Source organism: Callithrix jacchus, chromosome 12 (genome assembly GCF_049354715.1).
Source record: "Callithrix jacchus isolate 240 chromosome 12, calJac240_pri, whole genome shotgun sequence".
In the NCBI taxonomy this organism is placed as follows: Eukaryota; Metazoa; Chordata; class Mammalia; order Primates; family Cebidae; genus Callithrix; species Callithrix jacchus.
Window position 1 is genome coordinate 108,869,679 of NC_133513.1, and position 26,431 is coordinate 108,896,109.

Genomic DNA, 26,431 nt, shown 5'->3' on the forward strand with positions numbered 1-26,431 from the left:
ATCGTATGCCTGGTTTACTTCTGCTAAGCAGGCCTTTTCCCAAGTAAGTTAAAATTACTTAACAATGTATTTTAAACCACAGTCATTCTAGAGATGTATTAGAAGTTGCAGCCGGGAGTGGTTGCTCACGCCTGTAATCCCAGCACCTTTGGAGGCTGAGGCAGGTGGATCACAAGGTCACGGGTTGAAGACCAGACTGGCCAACATGGTGAAAACCCGTCCCTACTAAAAAATACAAAAATTAGCTGGGCATGGTGGCTCGTGCCTGTAGTCCCAGCTACTTGGGAGGCTGAGGTAGGAGAATTGCTTGAACCCAACCCGGGAGGCAGAGTTTTCAGTGAGCGAGATCACCAGGCCACTGCATTCCAGTCTGGACCACAGAGCAAGACTCCATCTCAAAAAAAAAAAAAAGGAAGTTGCCTCTGCCGTGTTTGATTGCACATCTGAATAAGGACCATGCTCAGAGTTGAAGTGTAACACCTCTTCAGGTTGGTCCATAAGCTAAAGAACATGGTCTAGTCATACATCCCATAAAGAACGTCATAACTGATACTGATCTGAACAGTTCCGTCCAACTGCCAGGCAACTCAGCCACCTAAAATTCAACCATTGGTTTTATTTGAATGAAAATCAAATCTGGGGTATACATGGCTTAGCGAAAACATTCACCGGGGTCATTTTGGTCACATAAGTGGTTCTGCACAAAGACTTAGCTACATTTTATCTTCAGCAGCTCACTCAACATTTTTAAAAGATAACATTTTTAAAAATCTCGTGCAAAGAGTGCATCAAATATACAACTAAGAGACATACTGATGGATGGGAAATGTCTGGGCGTGAGCATTAGTAGTTAATGATTTTTGTACACTGACTTTCCATCTTTGCAGATTGTCCTAACTCTAGAAATAACGGGTAGCTTTTTGGCACTGTGGCTCACTAGCTCGGGGTCAATATTTTAACTTCTCCATCCTCTTCTCTCAGTTCGTACTTGAACAAAGGAAGAAAAACAACTTGTCTGCTATTTCCAACTCCTGAAAATGAAATAGGGACAAAATATAATTAATTAAAATATGCAGTTTTTCATAGAGAATTTGCCATTGTTCTGATAATTATGATCCCAATTCATCAAGTGCTTTTAAAATGTTAAAGCTTTAAATGCTTTAAAAATATAGTCTTACAGTCTTTTACTAAAAGAGCAGGGAGGGGTGAATGTCAGGTTGATTATAAGCTATAGATTTGTCTTTTCGAGATCTGCTTTTACATGGCTTTCAGGCAAATGATAAATATCTTTGCAAACCAAAATTGTAATCTGCATTTCCCCAATTTTAGTAAGGGAAAGTTGGGATTAAGAGAATATGAAACTAAATCTGATTAAATTATACTTTTTCAAACCTGAAAATACCATATTTCTGCTGCACTTCACTTTCTTAGATTTAATGCCTCTAAAGTATAATGATATTATAAGTTTCTTTTCTTTATATAAAAATAAAATGATTATTCTAATTATGGGAACCATGCACCATTGGGCTGAAAGTCAGAGACAGCTGGATGGTGAACTGGCCCCTTGCCCAGACCTCAGAGGAAGATTAATTTAAAAACTCTTTACAGAACACAGCCCAGAGCCTACTGCTCTGAAGATCTTGCTTTAATCAACCATTGATCATAAGAGATTCCCTTTATTGACCTGAAAGCAAGCTTTTTCATCCTCATGCCAGTAGGTAGACAGCATCCAAAGTGAATATGCCTAAAAAAGAGAAGAAAGTTCTCCATGTCTCCCCACAAATGACATTCTGGTTCCCTCTCCAATGGGCATTCTGTAATGAACATGTGCTTCTCTATCCATCTCTTAACACATCACGTTGCCATCCTATGAGGACCCTATGTTTAACAAGGAGCCCCTTCTGCAGATATGCATGGCAAAGAGCCTAGGAAACATGTGGCAGGGATTGTGGAACCAATTTATGAGAATTTTCTTTGTGTCTGGAAATACCATGGAGTGGATGCAGAGCAGTGTTTGCCCCCCTGGATATAACATCAGAAAGTTCCAGATCACTCTGAAGTCTGCTCCCTCTATGATTTACCCGCCTGTGGAGTTTGAAAGGTCCCCACTAGTGCTGACTCTTTTTGACACTTCTCAATCTATAGTAGCTCAGAAGCCACTCTGACTGCTCCCAAAGGCAAAACGTGATACTTTTTTTCACTCAAAAGGGTCAGCATTTATGGGATATACTCAGTCAGATTCTCAAAATTGCTTCAGAGAATCCTGTTAGATTAAAGGAGGTCATTTAATCAAAGAACTTTCCAAAGTCCCTGTTTTGAATTACTGGAGAGAAAGTGTACTATCGGGGTCCTGGATCACTTAGCAAATATCAGAGGAAAGGTTTCAAGTCTGTTTTGAGAAATGTACTGTCCAACTCTACTGCCTTTTCCTTCAGCAAAGGAAATTTATCAAGGATCAATTTGGCTACAGACATACCTTTGTTAAAGTGCCTTTGGCCATTACGTTATCTGTAATAACTTTCAGTAAGGTCTAAGCAATGTATAATAATATTAATAGGAAAAAAATCATAATTCTGTACAGCATTATCCCTTCCGTTTTATCTAAATGGCTTGAAGTATTTACATAATTTTTCTAGTTTTTTCTCCCATTTTTCCATGATCTAGTTTTTTATAGTAGTCATAAATTTGTTCTACCAATAGAGTTTGTTAAAACAATATTTAGACTTTGCAGAGGTCGTTGTGTATTTTTTATTTATTTTAATGTCAAACTTTTAAAAATATTGACGGCTAGGAACTTAAAGCAGAAATATCACCTTGCAAAATACTAAAATTTATTTTTTCTAGTTGATAATCTTGTCTTTTAGCATTCATTGTGGTTTATCTGTGCTATGTGATATTATAAGCCTTGTATCTGCCTCCTGTACTTTCTATGCCCTCACATACATACTGTGGAAAATTATATGTGCATCACCACCCAACACATTAGCCTTGACTTAAAATTGTAATATAATTTCTTGTAAATAGGTATCTGAGCTTAAAAAACAAAACACATTCCTGTTGGCTCTAACTTTGCACAGATCACTTGAGAGAGATCAGAACTCATATGAAAATTGAACTGATGGTTCCCTTCAGCAAGCAATTCCTTCAGAAACAGTCATGCTTATGGTGGGACTTCCAATTAGAAAAGTAAAATTTAAAACAGATAAACAAGCAGGCTGTTCAGAGATTGCTAGACACAAGATCAAGTCCCAGTCAGGTGTTTGACATTGCCCAGCCTCTTTTCTCTGGTAATGTGAGACTTACAGTCAGTTTTTTCGCCAGTGTTTCTGACATCATAGAAACCACCCCAACCATAAATACAAACCACAGCTAATATTACCCGTGCAGTTCTCACTTTTGTAGAAGTCTGTCCAGTCCTTCTCAAGTCATTCACTAACAATATCAAATATGCATTTCTACCAAGGGAGTCCTGAGCCCCTCCAGTCCCCTGACTTCACAGTGATGCTGTGGCGGCCCACTCTGCTGCCACCCACAAGCACACATGGAGGGGAAGCCCTCAGGGACGTCCAGGTCCTTGCCCATGGCCTGATGAAGAGAGGCAGCTGCAGTCATGAATTCGCGGAACCAGAAGTGACCTTAGCAGCCACCTAGTCCAACTGCTTTCCAAGAGAAATTTCTCAGGAGACATGCTGAAATTCAAGTCAAGAACAGCTTGGAAGCCACAAGCTCAGCTGGCTTACAGTTGTCATGGAATTTTAGGACTATTTGCTGCAAACAGAAACAGGATCCACAGGTTATAACTAGTCACTGACCAGTGTTATGGAGCCTGTGGACAATCTCAGTCCTAGTTTATCCTTCCTCTGTTTTCCTGTGTTCCCCACCATCAGCCCTTTTCTGGGCCTTCTCCCTTTCTTACTCTGTTCTTTCTACCAAGGAGGCTTCATCCACTCTAATGGAAGAGTGCTAGTTTTCCACCCAAGATTTGCACACATACCCCACCCCAACTGAGTGGAGGAGAGGTGTTGCCAGGCAGCAGTACTTGCTAATGGCAGAGGAACAAAGTGTTTTAGAGTGGGGGTACATTTTCCACCTGCTCATCTTCTGCCTGCCATCTAGATGCCAATGCTCAAGGCAATGATGGATGCCCTGGGTTGAAGATGACAGAAGTGTCATCAGTCTGAAGCCCTAAATAATGCCGTAGACCAGAGCTAAGTTGCTTTCCTCTCCAACCCCCACCAGACAGTCTGACAGCAATCAGGAACACTTTACATCCATGAGAAACAAACTTTGGTTTTGTTAAACCCTTGAGATTTCAGGCCTTAACTACTATAACAACTAGCATTCCCCACCCATAACAATTAGCATAGATTCCATCCATGCTAATTACTCCCAATTCTACATCTCTGGCATACACTTTATTCCTAAGCTTCACACCTGCATATCCAAGTAGACAGGTCCAGTAAAATGACCTGCAGCTCACCAAATGTAGTATGTCTGGGGCCAAACACAAGATCCACTGCTTTCCCATACACCCCAGCCATTCCTGTTCCATTGCATGCTTGTGAATACCAATTGCATGCACCCAGGTACTCAAGACTGCCCTGTTTTCATCTCCCATAGTACTGTCTCCTAAACATCTATCCTGTCCGTCCCCTTTATCTCTCCTTACTGCCATATTCTTAAATGGTTTCAATAATAGTGGCCTCACCCCCTACTCTGGTCTGTCATCCATGCTACACTGGAGGTGTCTCTTTGAAATACAAATCTGATTATGCCTTTCTACTCCTTAAAATCCTTCCATGGCTCTTTCTGCCTTGAAGATTAAAAATTAAAGTTCTAATTTAACACCTAAGGCCACCTTATGGACCCTTTGCTGCTTACCTCCCTGTCTTCTCTCTTACCATTCTCCCATTGTTCCATTTAAAACATATGCCCTGAAGTTTCTCAAATATTCCTTCTCTCCATGCTGCTGATTTTGTAGTTTTCAGTATCCAAAACACACCACGCCCCTCCTGCCAGTGTACTTCTTCCTCTTGATCATTCAAATCTCAGTTTAGAGATCATCTCTCTTGGGAATCCTCAACCTCTGCATTCCCCTTAGAGATCACACCTCTCTTTCTTTTCCTCATGGCTCCTGCCTAATTCATAGAGTTGGTCTCTGCACAATTATTAGCAAATCTAGGAGCTCTTGCATCTTTGCCCTAGTTTGATACTCTTTGAGAACAGCCAACTACAACAACACTGCCTGCAATATGCCCTCAATACATGTTTCTCAATTTAACTGGTATTGTCATCCACACCTAGCTGCATATCCTGATAAAATGGTGCATGGATAGTGCTGAGGGTAACGCCTGGCTTATTGCAAACATTCAACTGATATTAACAGAATCAATCATTGTTTTCGTATTATTACCATTATTGTTTTTATTACTATCAGCATTAATTAATGTTTTTGAGTATAGCTGATTTCACATCTCTACTAAATTTTGTTTCTTTTTTTCTTCTGGTTTGCAATCCTGTGGTAGACATTTGCACCAAAGTAGCTGCTTCCTTCTTATGGCTGCAAATGAGTAGAGTGTCAGTCAAGGGAAATGGAGTCATGGGTTCAGGTGCCACCACTCTTACCAGCTGTGTGGGCATGAACTAGTCATTTAACCACTCTGTGCCTCATTTTGGCCATCTGCGACATCAGGACAAAAATAGCTTCCTGATCCACTTTAACAGAATAGTTTTGAGAAACAACCTAGATAATGAATGTAAAAGCATTTTGTAACACTGAAAAATGATAAAAGTTATTTTTAGTAGTATTTCCAATAACATGGGCAATATTAATATAAATCATGCTTTCTCTGTTGAATGTTGTCATTCCTCTATTTTGCCATTATCACCTTCAGTTATTTTTGCATTTCTAATGAGTGGACAACACATGTAAGTCATGTATTTCTTCATGAGCAAATTCTCAATTTCATTGTCCCAGGCATCACATAAATTCTGCCTTGAGGGCTGCACACAGAATCACCTCATTGATGATGTTGCTCTAAATTGACTTTGTCTGTGAGTCTTTGAGTCTATCTTTCTAATAATTTTTCTCTTACATGGTCTTTCAACCCATGGTAGACATACTGATATTTGCATGAATGAATGCTTTTAAAGACAGAGGCAAAACCTTTGAGTGCTCAGTGTTTTGTCTACTATTTCCTATTTGACTTCAAGCTTCTCACCTGATATTAAGGAGGATGACTATGATGATGATCATGATTGACATTTTTGAACTCATATATCAGGCATTTTTTAAAACCCTTTACATTTAATCCTCATGATGACTTGGTCAGAAGAATATGCTAGATCCACTATAATGTGAACTCCACCAGGTACAGAATCTTTCATATATCATCTGTTTTGTTCACTGCTAAATCCGTGGGAACTAAAGCAGTGCCTGGCATTTAGTAGGCACTCAAGAAACAATTGTTTAATGAATTTATTTGCTCTTCAAATGATTTTTTAATTCTCAAGGCTTTGGAGTTTTCTGGGCATTTATAGTTTGACTGTGATTTCTTATTGGTAGTAACAGGATTATTTTTTATTGAAATTATTAACTAAATTTATATAATATATTATAGTTTATAAAATACTTTAACATACATAACCTCATTTAAGGCAGCCAGTGACATTTTTCCACTAGAAACATTAAAATACAATGTCTCTATGAAATGAGAAATAAAATATAGCCATTATTACAATATCACCATAGTTCCATTTCTTCAATGAGCAGTAAGCACTTAAATTAAGAACAACTAGGGCTTATAGTAAGGATTGTCATATATCTGAATTGTTGGGGATTTTTTTAATTGAAATAAGAAAGTACTAGGAAATATTTCTCCAGTTGGCTTAGAAAGAAGGAATTTCCATTTGAGTTCCAAATTTACTTACCAATCTGGAAAGATAGCTGCAAGTCTTATTCTGGTAAGTGTTTGTGTCTCCAAAATCAATGGCAAAATATTTTAAGTAAACAAAGTAAAGTTTTCTGGTATGTAATTACAAATAGAACTGATGTGCCTGGCACGGTGGCTCACGCCTATAATCCCAGCACTTTGGGAGGCCGAGGCGGGTGGATCGTGAGGTCAAGAGATCGAGACCATCCTGGTCAACATGGTGAAACCCCGTCTCTACTCAAAATACAAAAAATTAGCTGGGCACTGTGGCGCGTGCCTGTAATCCCAGCTACTCAGGAGGCTGAGGCAGGAGAATTGCCTGAACCCAGGAGGCGGAGGTTGCAGTGAGCCGAGATCGCGCCATTGCACTCCAGCCTGGGTAACAAGAGCGAAACTCCATCTCAAAAAAAAAATAGAACTGATGAGATCACTGGCTAAGAACTATGAGGACTGGCATTAAAAACAATTATTTGAGACAGTCCTGGTCATGATTTATTCAGCACATTCTAACCAATGGGAGAACAATTTGTTTCAAAGTGAAGGAGTGCTCAGCAATGTTATAGAAAGTGCTGGATAAGGTGTCTGTAGTGCCAGAGTAGGATTATATTTTCTATAATTTGAACAGTGTGTCTTTATATGAAATTGTAAAATATTATGATGTGTTAAAGGCCAAGCAAAATTTTATAACCAGGATACCATTATCACGTGTATTTAAACATTGGCATCTGTGTTGTCACTGGTTTTATTAGGAGAGGGGAAATATCTCTTCAAACCATCAGACAACTATGACTGGTGCATTTGTCATTCCAGTGTCTTCGGCACTTGAAGTTTTTCCATTTTTGTTCAACAGTGTAACCTTTGGAGTTTTGCCTAATAATGACTTCACTTGTGCTGGCCTTCCAACAGATAAATTAAAATGGAAATGCATATTTTCTAATTATGCATCCAGCCTTAGTTGCATATTGGCTAGGGTGGCCACAATGAATGTTAAATTAAGTCTGCACCGTAGTTAGAGTCTATGCAACATCAAAGTTTCCCAAAGTCACTTTCTTAATCATGTGAAGGATAGCCAAGACTCTGATCAGTAGTATGTAGCTATATACAATCAGAGGAAAAACATTTAAACATCCCAGCATGGTATTTCCATTTAAATCTGATTACAGTGAAATAAAACTGTAGCCATTAAAGGTTTAGAAGAACTACAAATACAAGCAGTAAAAGAAGACAGATAGTAAATGAGGTAGTAAAACATTTCGGCAGGGCAAACAGCTTATAGCACTCATTCAGTCTTCCTGAAGCAGACTGTGCAATTCACTACAGACCCGGCACCGTTCCCTGAACTCCACTTAAACCTACAATTAACCTTTCACGCCTAATGAAGCTGTTTTCCTGGAAAATTAAAATATATAGTGGTGCCTGCTTTTACACAGACTTCGGAGGAGAGCATTTCAAAATGAATGACTTTTCTGAGGCTTTTGTGCAAATGTAAAATGGAAGTGCTATGTTTATATATAAAGCGGAATGTTCTTTCCAAGGCAATTTCATTTGATGTGCAGTATTTTATTACTGTACTTATTAATTGTTCTGCATAATTGTAAAAAACACACATCAGTAATTTTATGATTAGATTGTTACTGCTGAAGTCTACTATTACCATTTCGCTTCCATTAGGGAAAACTAGAGTTTTGCTAACAATAACTAAATTCCTGATGTTTCTCCTTGGTGGTTTTCAATGCAAATTTAGTAGTTTAAAAAGACATGTTACCATTTAATTATTTAGCTGTTATTTACATTGCTGTCTCTTAAGGTCATGTTTTCACATGTTTAAAAATAAATACAATCCTTAAATTTCAGGAGGCATATATTATTTTTTTCTAAGGTTGCAGGTGAAGGTCTGATTTTGGTGTATGTTCTACTTATTTACAAAATAGCTGTGTACTCTCACATACCTTTTAGCATTATTCACAATAGTCAAGATATAGAAGTGCTGTGTGTCCATCAATGGATAAAGGGAAAAATAAATAAAGAGAATGTGGTCTGCTTAAACAATGGAATACTATACAACCTTAAAAGAAGGTCAGTCATTTGCAACACAGTGAATGGAGCATATGATGTTAAGTGAAATAAGCCAGGCACAGAAAGACAAATGTTGTATGACTTCACTTATATGTAAAATCTGAACTAGGTGATCTCAGAAATCAAGAGTAGGAAGCTGATTACTAGAGGCTGGGGAAAGGGGAGGGATGGGGAAAGGGAAGGTGTTGATCTAAGGGTACAAAGTTTCAGTTAGATTGGAGGAATAAGTTTTTTGTTGTTTTTTTTGTATGTGTGTGATGGAGTCTCACTCTGTTGCCAGGCTGGAGTGCAGTGGCATGATCCTGGCTAACTGCAACCTACGCCTCCCAGGTTTAAGCTATTCTCCTGTCTCAACTTCCCGAGTAGCTGGGACTATAGGCACACACTACCACGCCCAGCTAATTTTTGTATTTTTTGGTAGAGACTAGGTTTCACCATGTTGACCAGGATGGTCTTGATCTCTTGACCTCATGATCCACCGGCCTCGGCCTCCCATAGTGCTGGGATTACAGGCGTGAGACACTGCACCTGGCCAGGAATAAGTTTTAATGATCTATTGCATTACATGGTGATCACAGCTAATAACAATGTATTATATCTTTCAAAATTACTAAAAGAATACATTTTTAACATTCTCACCACAAAAAAGTTAGTAGCTTAGAGAGGTGATGGATATGTGAATTAGCTTGATTGAATCTTTCCACAATGTATAGATAGGTCAAAATACCACATTTTATCACATAAATATCCACAATTATTTGTCAGTTAAAAACAAGCTTTAAAAATAGCTGTGGTAACTCTTGGCATCCAACCCAATGACCACTGAATCATGCACGTTTTCTGAGGGAAATTCCTATGGTCCCCAAGGATCCTGCTTCTTCTGATCCTGCACTGCCCTGGGTGAACCAGAGCAGCCACTGGGGCTGCTCTCTGTTAGGAAACACCAGTTTGAAACAGCAAGAGACTATGGAAAATGGAAAAGGAAACAGAGGATGGTACCTTCCTTCCTATGTGGTTTATACTTCCTATTTAAATCATCTAAATGTCAGAATGTCTGATGTTTAAAAACTAAAAGTACAAAAAGGTAAAGCTTATAACCATTTAAACCCCAGCATTTTTATTGAATCTACTAATATATTTTTATGTAAATCCTGCTAGCCTGCAGCATCTGTGCATCATCTTTACATGGTAAATGAAATTCCTTTAGACTGTCAGTCTAAAATAATGAATTGTTCCCCCAGTTAATTGTATTGCTTTGATAACAAGGAACTATGCTAGGCCTAGAGAACACAATAAGTGAATTTCATCAGATGATTTGTGTGATGTTTTGAAAAATGATCTTCTGGAGTGACCTGATTTTAATGGAACTCTAGAGCCATGCAGCATGGGCAACGGCCCAGCATCCGACTAGGAGGAAACACTTCCTCCTATGGCACAAGGAATGCCGGATCATCCCCAGAAGACTTCTCACTGGGAAACAAGTCTCAGGAAAGTCAGAAAAAAGTGTGTGCCGAAAATGGCAACACAAAGAACCTCTTTCTAGGTTGCTTTTCTTTTATTGATACATATCTTTTTTAAAACCTAGAGAAGATCTCGACACCCTTATGTTATCATTGCCAGTGTGAAAATAAACCAAGACCAAACAAATGAAAATAAGCAAAAGCTATTTATTCTGAGCTTACTATAGCAAGGGAGTCAGCCACTTTCATTTATATTTTGGTGGTGACTCAAAGACAGGCAAAGGAGTAGGAAAGCTTTATAGTAAAAAAAGGGAAGCTTCAGGTACGCCCTGATTAGAGGCTGTTGGCTTGTGGGTGTTGTAGACAGGCTAACTAGAAATTGGGCACCCTATGTGGTTAGAGGTACATATTTGGTTTCCTCTGGCTGGAAGTGAGGATACAAATTAGGGAAGCTGTTATTTATTAATCAAGTCCTGGCCATTTATGAGTGGGATTATGGTTTAATTTCATGGATTATTACTGGAGGTAGCAGTCTGACTTCCTACAAGTCTGACATAGCAGACTGGTTTCCTGGGCTGGTTATTGTAGATTATAGCTTGGTTTCCTGAGCAGGTTGCCACAAGTTCTGGGTCAGAATTCTATTTATACATGGGGTCTGGCCATTATCTATAAATTCAGTATCTTACTAGAATATAACTCCTTCATTTAGGAGATGGGGGAGGTAATAGTGTCTTTTTAAAAAAAGCTGTTGACTTGACTTTTCATCAGTTAAGAAAATTAGATCCCCTACAATAACGAAGTGTGCTGAAGGGCAATGATAATGAGATTACTGTCTATCTATCTATCATCTCTCTCTCTCTCTCTCTTTTAGTGAGTCTTCCATGCACACTATCAAATTCAAGAAGATAGGGGCTTTGTCTCTTTTTTTCATTCTTGTTTCTAGGTCCTCTTGTAGGTTGAAAGATAACGTAGCAACTTCCATTTTTTTTATAAGGTTCACCTTACATTAAACATGAAGAAATGCAAAAGTAGTACTAACTTGACATTTAAGACACACACACACACACACACACACACACACACACACATAAATGCAGTTATTATGATTATTGTCCTGTTCATAATTAAATTATAAGATTTATAAAGAAGAATAACTCATGGTGGGCCACAAGCTCTGTGGTCCAGTAAAGGACTTAAGCTTAAATCTGAATGAAATGTCATTTAGCTCATCAAATGGGCAGATAAGACTTGGGGCAAGTGGCTCTGAGTGTTCTCTGTGAGTACACCACGGTGAACACTTAAATATCTGTGCCTAGAGAAGTGCAAGCCTTTCTACATACGCATTACCATTTATGCGGGTCTGAAAATGCAGTTGATTGTTACATTTTCATAAGCAATGACAAAACGCTGTCAAATTAAAAATAAGCATGATTTGCAATCTTATTTATAAATTAAGAACTGAAATATGATTTATGGTTTTCAACTGAATGTGTTTCCAAGTTTCACAATCATTAGTAAACCCAGGACATGTTGTGAGAGACATTGCTTCAATTAGGTTCTGGGCTTCATGAAATACAATGATACAGTGGCAGTTTTGAATTAGCATACAATTTTCTGTTTTGGCAACTCAAACTGTTTACTCCTCTCCTGATGCTATATGTTCTGTAACAAAAACATTTGCATTCACATGTAAATGGAAAGTATTATTTTTTCAGAGCCTCTTTGCACTATATCATGCAGTAGTTTAATGAATAACATGATTTCATATTTGGATGTTGTGATCATTGAAATTAGTGTAAGTGGACTCTGTCCACATTAAAGGACACATATATTATTTGTCATATTTGGCTGTCTCTGGATCAGTTGGTGCCAGGAATAAAATAGCAGGAAGTTGTAAATAATGACAGAAGTATGCCAGAATATTAGTGGAAACTTAAGGTCAGCCTGAACTTAGCACAACCACAATCTGTGATTTAAAAAATAATAGTAATGTCCTTCAGCTCCATTAATTAAAGAAATAATAAAATAATTGTTTACTACAGCAGAATAAGTGTTTTAAAAGGTTTATGTTGGACTCTTCAGAAGTTTACGTATGTTCTTCAAAGGTCAAGAATATAATTTTTATTTAAACTTTGAATTTATAACTCTAAAAACTTCAGGATGATATTTAATATCCTGAAAGATTAAATTACTTAAGAGCATCCCTTAAAAGGTAAATCTGTAAAAGTATCAACGTAGCCAGTGATTATTATAATTTTGTAACTTCTTTCCGTGCTAACACCATCAATTTCTCCTTCTCCACAAATATCTTCTCTTATGGTTTCAAATGTACCCAAGGCTCCCTTTTCCTTTAAATGCACTTATATAATCCCATGCATCTACATATATTCCATCTGACCCTGCTACTTCCCTTGCATAGATAAGCTCACTTACTTCTCTCCATTTCTAAACATCTTAAACATGGAACTGATGTCTGCTGGCCACACTTCCTGTCACTCCATTCCTTCCTTAACTTTCAGGCTTCCATCCTTAGTTAGATACAGAAGTGACTCAAAGATCACTAGCATCTTCTCTGAGGAAGTCTAATGGCCTTTGCCACAAGCCTTACCCTGCTGGCCCATTTGCCACTTTTTACAGACTCCTTGGGCCCGGTCCTCCCTTGACTCCCACAACACTGCACTAGGCTAGTTTGCTTTTGTCCTACAGTGCCCACGTCCCTTTTTTGGCATTTCTTTCTGTCCATAAATCTCTGAGTTCCATTCCTGCCAGGAAACATTTGAAGCTTACCTAGAATTAACGGATCCACAGGAATAAAATAATTCAATGATATTCTACACAGGACAAGACCTGAAAATGATCTTCCTCTGAGAGTAACATGTGGAGAAGAGGTCAGCTCAATTCAAGCTCAAGTCTTCAAGACCTTGGAGAAAGGCAAATGAGCCAAAGGTCCTTTCGTGGCCTTTTCTTAGACAGCCTGGCCTCATGGTTTAGTATGGTGATTTGATACATTTAGTTTTACTCAAGAATTATATGGAACTCAACAGATAATAACATGATTCATATGTAGCTATGATAAGCCAGATTATCTGGTTGAGCCATTGCTTGTATAAATTTAATGAAATCATCATTATCCCTGAGCATCTTACCAAGTGTTCCTATCCATCAATGCACAAACAGTGTAACAAAGCAAATCAACATAATAAAACAATATTTTTGTAATTACCGATGATGCTGCAGCTCCACATTTGTGATCATATTCGGTCAATAATACTCAAGGTCCTTTTCTAATACTAAAGACATTTGTCAGCTAAATATCAAGTTGTCTTTCTTCCATGTCCATTTGTGCATAGCACAACTCTATCCATGGTGTGCTTTTGTAATTTTTAAAACAGTTTGATAGAATGAAAGGACAAGCCATAGACTTGGAGAAAATATTTACAAAGCACCCATCTGATAAAGAACTGATATCCAAAATCTTCAAAGAACTCTTAAAACTCAACAGTAAGAAAACAAACAACCCAATTAAAAACAGGCAAAAGATCTGAACAAATACTTCACTAAAGAAGATATACATTTGGGAAAGAAATATACAAGAGGTGCTCAGCATCATATGTCATTAGAGAATTGCAGATTTAAACAACTGTACGATACTGCTACACACCTGTTAGAATGGCTAACACCTAAAACACTGACAACAACAAATGCCGGTGAGATTGTGAAGCAACAAGAACTGGTAGAAATACAAAATGGCACAGCCACTGTGAAACACCGTTTGACAATTTTTTACTAACCTAAAACATAAGCTTACCACGTTATCCAGCAATCAGGCTCCTAGGTACTTATGAATTGAAATGTTATGTTCACATAAAAACCTGCACACAGATGTTTTTAACAGCTTTATTCACAATTACCAAAAATTGGAAGCAAGGACAATCAAGATGTCCTTCAACATGGAATTCATAAACAAACCATGGTAGATCTGTACAATGGAAGATAATTCAACAATAAAAAGAAATGAGTTATCAAGCCAAAAAAATGGAGGTATGTTAAATACATATTTGTAAGGGAAAGGAGACAGTCTGAAAGACTATGGTACTGTGTGATTCCAGCCATACAACATTCTGAAAAAGACAAAACTACAGAGACAGTAAAGAAAGATCAGTGGTTGCCAGAGGCTTGGGGAAAGAAAGGGAGAAATTGGTGAAATGTGGGATATTTTAGGGCAGGGAAACATATTTTAATGGTGGATGTCCTTCATTGTGCATTTGTCAAAGCCAAAAGAACTATGTAACAGAAAGAGTAAACCATAATGTAAATTATGGACTTTAGTTGGTAATTTTATCTCAATATTGGTTCAATTTTTCTGTAAACCTAAAACTGCTCAACATTTTATTTTTATTTTTTTAGAGAAATTTTTTTTAATTATACATTAAGTTCTGGGGTACATGTGCAGATTGTGCTGGTTTGTTACATAGATATACATGTGTCATGGTGGTGGTTTGATCCATCACCCTGTCATCTACATTAGGTATTTCTTCTAATGCTATCCCTCCCTAATCCTCCCACCTCTTGCTATTCTTCCCCTAGCAACCCACCCAAGGTCCCAGTGTGTGATGTTCCCCTCCCTGTATCCGTGTGCTCTCGTTGTTCAACACCCACTTATGAGTGAAAACATGCAGTGTTTGGTTTTCTGTCCTTGTATCAGTTTGCTGAGAATGATGGTTTCCAGTTTCATCCATGTTCCTGTAAAGGACATGAACCCATCATTTTTAATGGCTGCATAGTATTCCATGGTGTGTATGTACCACATTTTCTTTATCCAGTCTGTCATTGATGGGCATTTGGATTTGTTCCAAGTCTTTACTATTGTGAACAATGCCATATGTGTGCATATGTTTTTATGATAGAATAGTTTATAATCTTTTGGGTATATACCCAGTAATGGGATTGCTGGGTCAAATGGTATTTCTATTTCTAGATCCTTGAGGAATCGCCACACTGTCTTCCACAATGGTTGAACTAATTTACACTCCCCAAAACAGTGTATAAGTGTTCCTTTTTCTCCACATCCTCTCCATCATCTGTCATCTCCTGATTTTTTTAATGATCGCCCTTCTAACTGGCATGAGGTGGTATCTCAATGTAGTTTTGATTTGCATTTTCCTAATGACTAGTGATGATGAGCTTTTTTTCATATGTTTGTTGCTGCATAAATGTCTTCTTTTGAAAAGTGTCTGCTCATATCATTTGCCGAATTTTTGAAGAGATTCTTTTTTTCTTGTAAACTTGTTTATAAGTTCTCCATGGATTCTGGATATTAGCCCTTTATCAGATGGGTAGATTGCAAAAATGTTTTCCCATTCTGTTGGTTGCTGATTCACTCTATTGATAGTTTATTTTGCTGTGCAAAAGCTCTTAAGTTTAAGTAGATACCATTTGTCTATTTTGGCTTTTGTTGCCAATGCTTTTGGTGTTTTAGTCATGAAGTCCTTGCCCATGCCTATGTCCTGAATGGTATGGCCTAGGTTTTCTTCTAGAGTTTTTAAGGTGTTAGGCCTAATGTTTAAATCTTTAATCCATCTAGAGTTAATTTTTGTATAAGGTGTAAGGAAGGAATCCAGTTTCACCTTTCTGCACATGGCTAGCCAGTTTTCCCAGATCAAAAAATTTTGTTTAAATCTTGACGTGACAAGTTTTATTTCTAAAAAAAAAGAAAAAAAGAGACAATATTAACATTGAAAATGTCTAGTACCTCCACAGCAAACTTGTGTTCACATATGGACAGGAAAGTGTAGGGTCATATCCACACTGAATGTGATAATTTGTCAAACGTTGATGTGATTGTTCCAGGTCAGAGTCGGTTCACTTTCTTAGATCTTCATTCTTCTTCATTTGTGAAGTTCACATGCCCAAGTCAAGAAACATTGTAGGTAAAGGGTAAACTACTTGATAACTTCCAGCAACAGCCAAACGTGTGATGACTAAATGAAAAACGATAAAAAGCAGGGCCCTACACCACCACTGTTGCCATCCCAGAAATGTCTAAGCAAGCATTTAAATGCCTTTCTCTTTTCTTCCAGGCCTTGCAATTGCCAGTGCCCTAATAGATATTTCACAACAGAAAGCTTCAGATAGTAAAGATAAGACTTCTGGAGTCCGGAATCGAAAACACCTTTCAACACGTCAAGGAACTTGTGTCTGAGAAATGGAAAGCACTCCTGTATATTCTGTACTGCTTTACTTCAGGCTTCTGTTAAAGCTGTCCTGTGGCCTCGGATTTTATGGAGAAAAATCTCTGTATCATCCAGGGCCTGAGTACAGTTTCCTTCAAAATGGGCAATGACCCAGGTGGCCAAAGAATGTTCATGAGTTTTATAAAAGTACTGATGGTCACAGGTGATAAAGTCAGTTTTTACCACTATCCTAGACTTATTATACTAACATTAAATTACTCTGGAAAAAGATGTATATTGTTTCTTAATGAAGATGAAAAATATGCAATTCATATAAATCAACTATTTATATCCCAAGACTTTAAAGAAAGACATTTTATAATGCCTGAATGATGAGAATTGTACAGTTTTTGCCTCATAAGCAAACTTAAATCACCTGTATATGAACAGGGAATAAACAAATTGCAATGGCTTTAAATGCTCTTTTATCTCATTGTAAATGTGAAGGCAAGATTTTGATGTAGTAGGATGTAGGTATGTATTTAAATATTTCACATAACCACATCACGGCCAAACTCAGTCTGAGAACGTGACAGCTTTCCACCTAACTGGAATGCAGACCAGAATGAGTTCAACTCATTCTGAGCAACTTCACAGGAGGTTTATTAGAATTCTCAGTGTAGAGGACATTCCTGTCATCCATGCCAACTGCCTAACTCATTATCAGAACCCATAGAGCATGGAAACGCCTGTCCAGCGATCAGTTGTTCTCCTCCTTCCAAAAACAGCCTCCAATACCACAACCTGAAGAGAGCTGAAATGGTTATTTTACAGCATATAAGTTTTGCTCCAGTATGATAATTTTTAATTGCCTAAGAATCATTGGATCAGACCTAAATGATCCATCTGCATTTTTATAAGAATGGATCTTGTTTTTTTACCCTTCCTCTCCTAGCTGCTAGATTTTAACTACCTTTTACAAATGTTACAAAATGTATTTTAGAGGTGACATCTCTCGAGTTATAAGATGACCCGAGTTCCTTCCTGCCAACTGTTCCACCTAGAATAGAAGTAGAGAAGAGCACCGGCTAGCAAGCATCAACAGTATTCTTTCTAACGTGAGCACATCCATGTCATGAGAAAAAGTCTGTGGTTTAGAAAATATGTTCATTGTTGCCCAGTCAGCATATTCTTAATGACCCAAAATTCTGAATTATGGCAGAAAGGAAAAATTAAACAGACTTCACATTGGAACCCAGAATCATTTATGTCCTAATGCTGACTACACTTCACTAAAGCTCAGTAGCATTAACAAATATAGTTTGGAACTGCAGTTTCCTAACTTCAGGGTGACTACAAGGTATGTTTAACAGTGACAGAAATATCCAAAGCTGCTGTATATGATAAAGCTTTGTTTAAATATGAAGGTCATTTAAATACAATTGATGTTTAGTACTATGTATATACTTTCACATTCTTTGGATTTCTGGAAGGTAATGACACTTCACTGTTTACAGCTAATGCATAGTTACTTGCATGCCATGGTTGTACAGTAGCAGACCACGACCCTATTGTGATATTAAATGTTTATTTCATACTGCCATTTATACATAGTCAGCTTAATTTGATGAGGATTGAATGTAATATATAATAGGAATGATCATACAATATGTAGTTGCATCTTATATAAGATTGCTAGGTTGCATCTAACCATGACTATGTCATTATTTTGATAATTAGGCATTTATGAATTATAGTATATATTCCTCATGTTGGCATGATAATTTTCTATTTTCCGTGCATTAAAAATACAACAAATTCTTAGAGTAATTCTAGTAATTTTATCTATATCCTGTGGGGTCTTTTGGAGGGGAGGGCACTGGTTGTTTCTACTTCCCTATGATATTTTCTCTCTCAGTAAAGGAATGAGCTAAGTTTGTAAATGTCTCCTAAAAACAATCAAGTAATTTTATTAGCTTCTTTTGGACCCTTTAACTGTTGACTTCTCTCATGAAAAAATAAATTGATAAAACTAGCAATTACAAAGATATAATCATTTTTTAAAAGTGATTGCCCAATTTATTTAATTCTCTAACAATTGTTGCAAGAGAAAGTATATATAATAAAAATATACAAACATACAGATTTAGATGTAAAATCTATTTCAGCTATATTTTTAGGGAGGCTAAGCAGAGAATGTTACTGTGGAAGAAGTATCAAGTTTTATCCACCTCAAATTCCATTAGCTTCTTAGAAAATTCAAATTGTAGAGAACTATGAGACACAATGCAATGTTAAGTTAAAGTCATACTATACCTTTCTGGGCCAAATATTGCTAACTCTGTGGCTAATTATGCAATTAATTCTCAACTTATCAAAGCTTTTTACTGGAAATAAAATTCTTTGCCTTTTGGTGAAGCGGGTTGAAAAGACATGAAGGATCAAGGATAATCACTTTGAATCTGTGTCTTGATTTTTTCCCCCTACATTCCAGACATTTTAAGTTTGGATGCTTTAATTTAAAAAAAAATCAAATCAAACAAATATGCAGATCCTTTCCCAGAATTTAGCAGTTAAATGGCTGATTCTCTTGAAAACCAACCTTAATGGAATTCTAAACATTTCAGTTTAGAATGACTTTGAAGTACTCTTTAGATTTTAGGATGTTTTATTCTGCCAAGTATGAAAAAAATTTGTTAAATACAATGGAGTTTTAAAAATTAATCTGGGGATGCTATTTGAACTAGAGAATTCTTGTTGGAAAAGAATTTGCACATACTTACAGATTGAGCTAATAAATTTTAAGAGGATTAGGATTCTCATAATTGCATTAAGTGAAAATTTATTTTAGTGATACACAGAGATGCCATATACCATAGTGTTATGTTCAATAGGAAAACTTCAAATAGGACCTATTTCAAAAGGTAATTGATTCTTGCTGGACTTCCCAACATCTCATTTTCTTCTGGCTGTAGTAAGATAGAGATGACTGTATAGCTGCAGTTCACGGTATAAGTTCATTTAGGGCGCACACTGGCTCACAGGCTGGAAAACAGGTGCTGGACCTAGCTTTCAGGTGTGTGGTGCTGGGTAAGTTTTGCTTTCCATCTGTAAAGGGAGGTAATGGTGCCCACCTTGCAGAGGCATTACAAGGCTAGATGGTCACAAACAGAAAGCTCCCACAGTGGGTCCTAGATGTAGCGTAGCAACCATGGGGACATTGGGCCACTGTTTTTCTACCAGTTGTTTTATGAATCCACCTATTAATTTTCATTCAGCTTTGCATCATAGGTAAAGGTCAATTAGGTTTTTCAAAAAGACTCCCTGGATAACTTAAGTTCTTATATTTTTAGGATATAGGGATTTTTTAAAAACTGCTTTGACATTGGGCCAATAAAGACTTAAACTCTTCCCAAATCTATACAGTTCTGGGAGAGTATTTCTTAAAATTGCTGACTGATGACATTGAGACAGGAGCATCAATTATCACCTTTCATGTACAAATTAGGCAAGACCGGGTCAGTACTTACATTTTGTGATTATACATGATATATCTTTTTTCAGTGAACATAAAACTATGATTTGAAAGGTGTCTTATATTTTTAAAAGATTTTAAAATGAAAACTGATCAAATGAACTATTTCTACCCACTTATGCTTTTTTTTTTAATGTCAAGTTTCAAAACCCATTTGCCATATACTAGGGTGAGCTTGAAACTTACCTGATTACAGGAATTGCTTGGGTTCAGGCAGATTCCCACTTTCACCTCTAGAGATTTAGATTCAGAAACACTGGGGTAAGCCCTGGAGAGCAGTACTCTTAATAAGCTTCTCAGTGCTTCTTACCATTAGGCAAATTAGGGAAACACTGCATTGGGTCAAAGTGCTGCCTTTATCGACCATTAGAGGGAGTTCTTTAAATAACGAAGTTATTGCTCTAATTCAAAATGCTTTGAAGAATTTTCCAAGGAGTACAAGCCATTTGGTTGGTGTTACAGCAGTGTTTTCATTAGAGTGTACATTTAACATTTTAGTTTTATCAAATTTTTTGAAATTAAGAATTGGAACCAGAGCTACAATCAGTATCTATGTACACAGGTGTGCATGCCAGTGTTAAAAACAGATTGTGTAAAAGTTCAAGCTCATTTTAGAAAGCCAACATTTTATGTTATAATGTGCTGTTAATCAGGATTTTGTTGAAATAAAAACATTGGCTCTCCCAACCCCCGCTGCCAAATGCAGTTTTGTTTTGCTTTGCTTTGCTAATCCTTTCATGGTCGCACGGGAAAAAGCACTCTGAGAACTTGGAAAAGCCCCTCACCATCTAAATGGTGATTATAAAATTTGTTTTTCAATTTGACATTCAAAATACATTTTCCACTCTTTTCCTCCTTCGCAGATTTGCGTTGACCTTTGCTGCACTCACAAGGTCTGGCAGCTAAGAGTCTAGCGATAATGAGGGTCTACACCACAGGACACGTGTTACAGAAATGGCTCTTACTTTGAATAAAAGTCAGCTATCTGAGACCAGGATAGCTCCAGCATAGCTGAGTCTTCTGGGGAAAGCCTGCACGTTCTCCAGCAAGCTCTGGGCTTGGTCCCTGTGTGCCTTTCTGGGGCCCAGCCTTCTTTCAGCAGCACTGCTCTGCTAGGCCTCTGTCAGGTCTCACCAAGAAAGAGAAAACCCAAGAGGCTCTGAACATCTCTCTTCTCTCCACCCCCGTGCCCCCACAGAAGAGCCTACACCTGGGATACCTCTTAGGCTCAGGGCTTCACGCAGGCTCTGCTGGGAACCTAACCCCTGACCTGAGGCCTAACCCTGAGGCTGGCTCTGCCTGTGCTCCAGGGGATGGAATGGTGGCCTCCTCCTCCCCATGGCACCTCTAGGAGGCCAGGCCAGGAAGGGGCTTGGAAGAAGAGGACCACCGAACCTTGAGAAACATGCCCAGCCTGGCAGCCATCTCCCAGGAACATCAGAGAAGAAAGAGAAGCTTTTGGAGGGTCCCGGAGGAAGGTGCATCCAAAGCAGGTAGGAGTGATGGATGAACTCTTGCAACAGAGCAGTAGCTGTTCTGTGAACATCTAAGCCTTGCACACTCTCCTTTTCAGCTTTTTGACAATGTATCAGTGGCTATAATGAGATTTGGAGAGTTTAGCTTAAAACTGACTTTTCTCTGGCCTAAAAGGGTTTACTCAGAGAAATCACCTGTGAGTGGCTGATGTGCGTGATTGGCGTTCTTTCAGCTGCAACCAATAACCCTTTTGCTAAACACACTATTCTCTCTCCAGATTCTTATGCACCTCCTCACTTGCTTAGAATCAGGGTACCTGGCATGGCCATGGCAGCCAAGAGAGTGTCGAGCTTTACTTTCTCCAGCCCTATTATGAAAACAGCTAGTATTATTTTGTTTTCCAAATATGAAACAAGATTATAATTTTAAATGAGCTTCTGTAAACTTTACCCTCTACCCCCTCCCCGATTCCAACCTTCTCCCCCTTCAGAGATTGGGTGCAGAGTAGTTTTAATTGAACGAAACCAAACCCCTGAAAGACCACTGCAGAAACACTGTATTCATCTCACCATCAAAAGCTTTAACCTGTGTTATTGTTGGCAGAAGTGGTATTTTCTGGTTGTTTTGGCAGAAGTGGTATCTGGCCTGAGTGGTATTTTCACTCAGATAGTTGTTAAAACATAAGTTGCTTTAGCCTGGCTGCGTGCACAGTTAGGAAATCTCACTCTAGAAAATCTGCCTAGGAAAATAGGATTAGGGAGCAAATTCTTTTATAATTCTTTGTGTTTCTATAGCCCCTTTTGCCCAAACGTGTTTTAAACTTTGTTCTTTTCAGTGAGATGTAAGTTATCTTAGAACAGGTCCTGTGCAGAGATGTACTCAAATTTTAACTCAAATGCCAAGGTGTTTTTTTTAATGTCATGGGCCAGTTATCTAAACCATTTCTAAGTAAGCTGAGATAAAAATGCTCACTACCTCATGTAGGTTTTGTGATGGGTTTTTGTTGATGAAAAGAGAAGTAGATCATAGTTAAATGTTTTCTCTTTTTACTATGGGAAGGTCCAGGTTTAAAATCAGTGAATCATGAGCGTTGATTTTTCCCTTTACTTATTTTTTTCTGTAGCAGTAACTACAGTGCATATATGTGCCAAAGATCCCAAATAACTAAATTGCAATTGGAAACAATGGTATGTGTGGCCTGGTGATTTTAGAGTTGTGCGTTTCAAGATTTTTACAATGTCTATTACATATTTTAAATATTACTATCCTCAGCTTTAAGTGGCAGTTGTATAGGAAATACTAACAAATTGCGTTAGATGTTCTTTCTCATCTTCACGCACCTCTCCTAACCCTTCACCGACTAGTCAGCTCATTCCCCCAGTGGCAGACTAGTGCTCTCAGACCGATATCAGTGTTTTAAATATAAATAAATAACATAAAATAGGTCTTGCACATCTTCAATCCCTTGTTACAATGCACGTTGGCAGCAGTAATCTTTTCCTTTAGATCGGCTTGTTTGAAATACCATAGCACTTAAAAGGAAGGCCAGCTGGAAGGACACCAATAAAAACACTAGCTCAGCTTAAAGCAGCAATTTGATTTCCACCTGAAATGAATTACCTTGCAACACAAATAGATAATGGCAATCAGGATATGCTACTTATCAAGGCTATTCCCTACTGAGAGTCAGATCTCCAGGTTCCTTTGAAACTCGTTTCCCTGTGAGGATAAAAGAATATGGTCTCCCCAAACATTTAGGGGCAGATGAACTACTTGGAAAAGGGGAAAAAAACTCTGAGAATCCAATGTTCACTCCTTGTCGATTTCTGAAGTGACAGCTCCAATTTGACCTTCCAAAGCAAAAACAACAACAAAAACAAAAACCTCCTACCAGTGTGAGCTGTTAACTGAAGCAGCCTTTCTAGAATGGAGAACTACCAAACAGCGTCATTTTGCTTCTCAGAAGGCTGTGTCTATGATGAGCTTTACAAAAAATGTGTTGTGTTTGTATATATAATGTGCAATGTTTAAATTACGTGATTTTCTGAACAGTGTCTAGAAGACAGTTATATGATGGTTCTTCTATTAGTAATTCTTACGTGATAATATTTCTGAACCATTTTTATTTTGCACATTAGTGGATTGATAATAATTGTGGATATCCCAAAAAGCATATCCCTTCCTGGGAACCCTTTGAGAAAAAACAACAGCTTTACTAGTGTTTCAAAGTATTACAACCATGCTTATAGTCCTCTATACTGCATTAAGACAGTTGATAACGTTCTCTTTTGGTGCAAATTACTTTGTGTACATATTCTTGATGGAGTCTTGATAATTGCCCTTATAATGTAGGCACTAAGGGACTATTTGCAGTATTAGCAAAGACTGTAGCAACGTCAAGTTTATTACCTTGGTGGGATGCAAGACAAAGAATAGTGATTAATAATCTCTGCAAAGTTTGAAATCTACTAAGACTGTTGGTAAAAAGTGTAATTCAACTTGTAAAACATGTCACTTCATGCTACTAAAAATTAAATGCAAATTCCCCCAATTGTGTTGTGATCACATTAATATAGATCTTATATGGCAGCATTGTTTGGGAAGTTTTGTGCTTTACTTGGTCTGAATCTGTCTGTAAATTGTATGGTAAACCAAAATATCCAAAAAATAGAGATCATTGAATCAATTCTGTCAATTTTTTCAAAGACTGCCGAGGAAGCATGGTCTAGTGGTTGAAACGGAGGCCTGGGAACCCTCGGATAAAACCAAAATTCTATCCTCAGCTGAAAAACTGTGCTTTACCATGCTTTATTTACCCCATGTAGAAGAATGAGAACATTGCTTTCTGCCAGGGTGCTTGGGAGGAATGTGCTTCTAGAATCTTCAGAACCTCACACTCAGTACCATGCCACCCTTGTCAGAGGGCTCTTTGTATGGCACTGTGTGCAAGCATTTGGCAACAGTCTTTACATTGTCGTAATATCTGTAACAATTTAATTTTTTATTGACATTCCCATGGGTTCTTATGAAAGGTTTTCCAGATTTTGAAGGTGGAGGGATGCATCGTTTATCACTGACCTATCTAAGCTGTCATAATTATTGTATTGGTATATAAAGGAAGGAAGAACTGTGGTGCCCTATCATTATTTGAACTTCCATCTGTAGCTGGATTTTGTAAAGTTTAACACTTTAGAGCTTTGCATTGCACGGTTAAATGATGAAGTTTGCGCATCCATACCTAAGCATCTGAAATCTTATCAGGTAATTGCATAAATGAAGTGTTTTACACAAAGCATTAAAATCTGTATCAGAAAGAGCAGCTAGCATTCTTTCTCAATCAATATTGGCATATGTAAAACACTTTTAAGGCTCTCATCAAAAATAACAGACTAAAACGTTTTCCTCTCTTCCGGTTAGTCATTACCTAGATATTTTTCTTTTAGATAAACAATCTACAGTGTGTTTACTGAAGCTTGCATTGATATTCCCCAATAGTGTTTGCTACTTGAGTTTTATTCCAGCAGCTACACGAAATGAGTCCATGGTGCAGAGCAGACAGGGCCCTCTGGAACCTGAGATTATTTGTTCTCTCACTGTTCTAAAGGTAATTAAGGAGCATTGCATGTTTCTCAATTAATGATTTCTCATTCGACAGGGGATCTTTGATGCTAATTTGTTTTAATCAGGGCAGAGGCTGCTCAAAAACTCTAAACAATTCAGTGAAGAGGAACTAGGAATTTTTAATCAAGTGGAAGAGATTTAAATGCTATGAGGGACGCATCCATCATGCACCTTCAATTCCTGTTCATTTAACTGTGTTCTTTTGGGTTTTCTAAATCAATGCAAGAATTATTCAATAGAGTATATTTTATTCCATAGTACACTTTTTTCTTATGTATTTGTGTGTCAATATAATGGACTTCCATTTCTCCCATGTAAAACCTGCTTACATTCTACCTTTATTTCTCTCTGTATATAGAATATATACGTACATCTTAATACCCTTAATTGTTATATATACTAGGAAAAGTAGGAGATATGCATGTAAGAGTATATTTACATACATGTAACAAAAGAATGCTGGAGGATACATTACAAATAAGCATTAAATTTAAAGCATTCTTCCATCACTGAGTAGCTGTTCATAATTTGAGCAGCTAAAATCAAACTGCACTATGTACACAGAAACACTCGTAAGCTCTGCAGCTGTTGCAACTTGAAGAGGCATTGCAGCATGATTAGATCGTAGTTTGTGTAAAAAATGACTTCACCGGTGACTTTGCCCTTATGAAAGTAAATACTCAAAGTGGTGAAATTAGAATAACTGCCTTTCTTTTCTAATGGTCAGGTTTTTTCTCATTCTGATGTTTTCAAATCATAGCTACCTTACAGAATGTCAGTCATGTGAAAATGATGTTTATTTCTTTTCTTTTCTCTAACTGAATGTAGAAAAATCTCAACAAATGCTTGGGAGGCCTAACTAGTTACAAACTTGTTGGGCCACTGTTTTGAAAGAAGTGGGGAAATGGCCTGGTTTTTTGTTTGTTTGTCTGCTTTTTTGTTGTTTTTCTCTTGAGACAGAGTCTTGCTCTGTTGCCCAGGTCGAGGTGCAGTGGTGCGATCTTGAATCACTGCAACCTCCACCTCCCAGGTTCAAGCAGTTTTCCTGCCTCAGCCTTCCCAGTAGCTGGGATTACAGGCGCCTACCACCACGCCCAGCTAATTTGTTGCTGTTGTTTTGTTTTTCATGGAGACAGTGAAATCAGGTTGACCAAGCTG

The 26,431-nt window shown here is 37.7% G+C and overlaps 1 protein-coding gene across 5 annotated transcripts in view; it reads left to right on the forward strand.

Annotated features, from left to right (window-relative positions):
* ATRNL1 (attractin like 1) overlaps positions 1-20,863 on the forward strand; it is an 839,028-nt gene extending 818,165 nt beyond the window's left edge. For 4 of the 5 annotated variants that reach the window (XR_013525132.1, XR_013525133.1, XM_035269198.3 and 1 more), the window contains one exon: positions 16,549-20,863. Coding sequence is in view for 2 of the 5 variants with exons in the window: in XM_035269198.3 (XP_035125089.1) it covers positions 16,549-16,670 (122 nt within the window). In the remaining 3 variants the exon portion in view is untranslated. The remainder of the gene's footprint in view (positions 1-16,548) is intronic. The other variant, XR_013525131.1, reaches the window with a different exon arrangement.
* Positions 20,864-26,431: the final 5,568 nt, after the last annotated feature.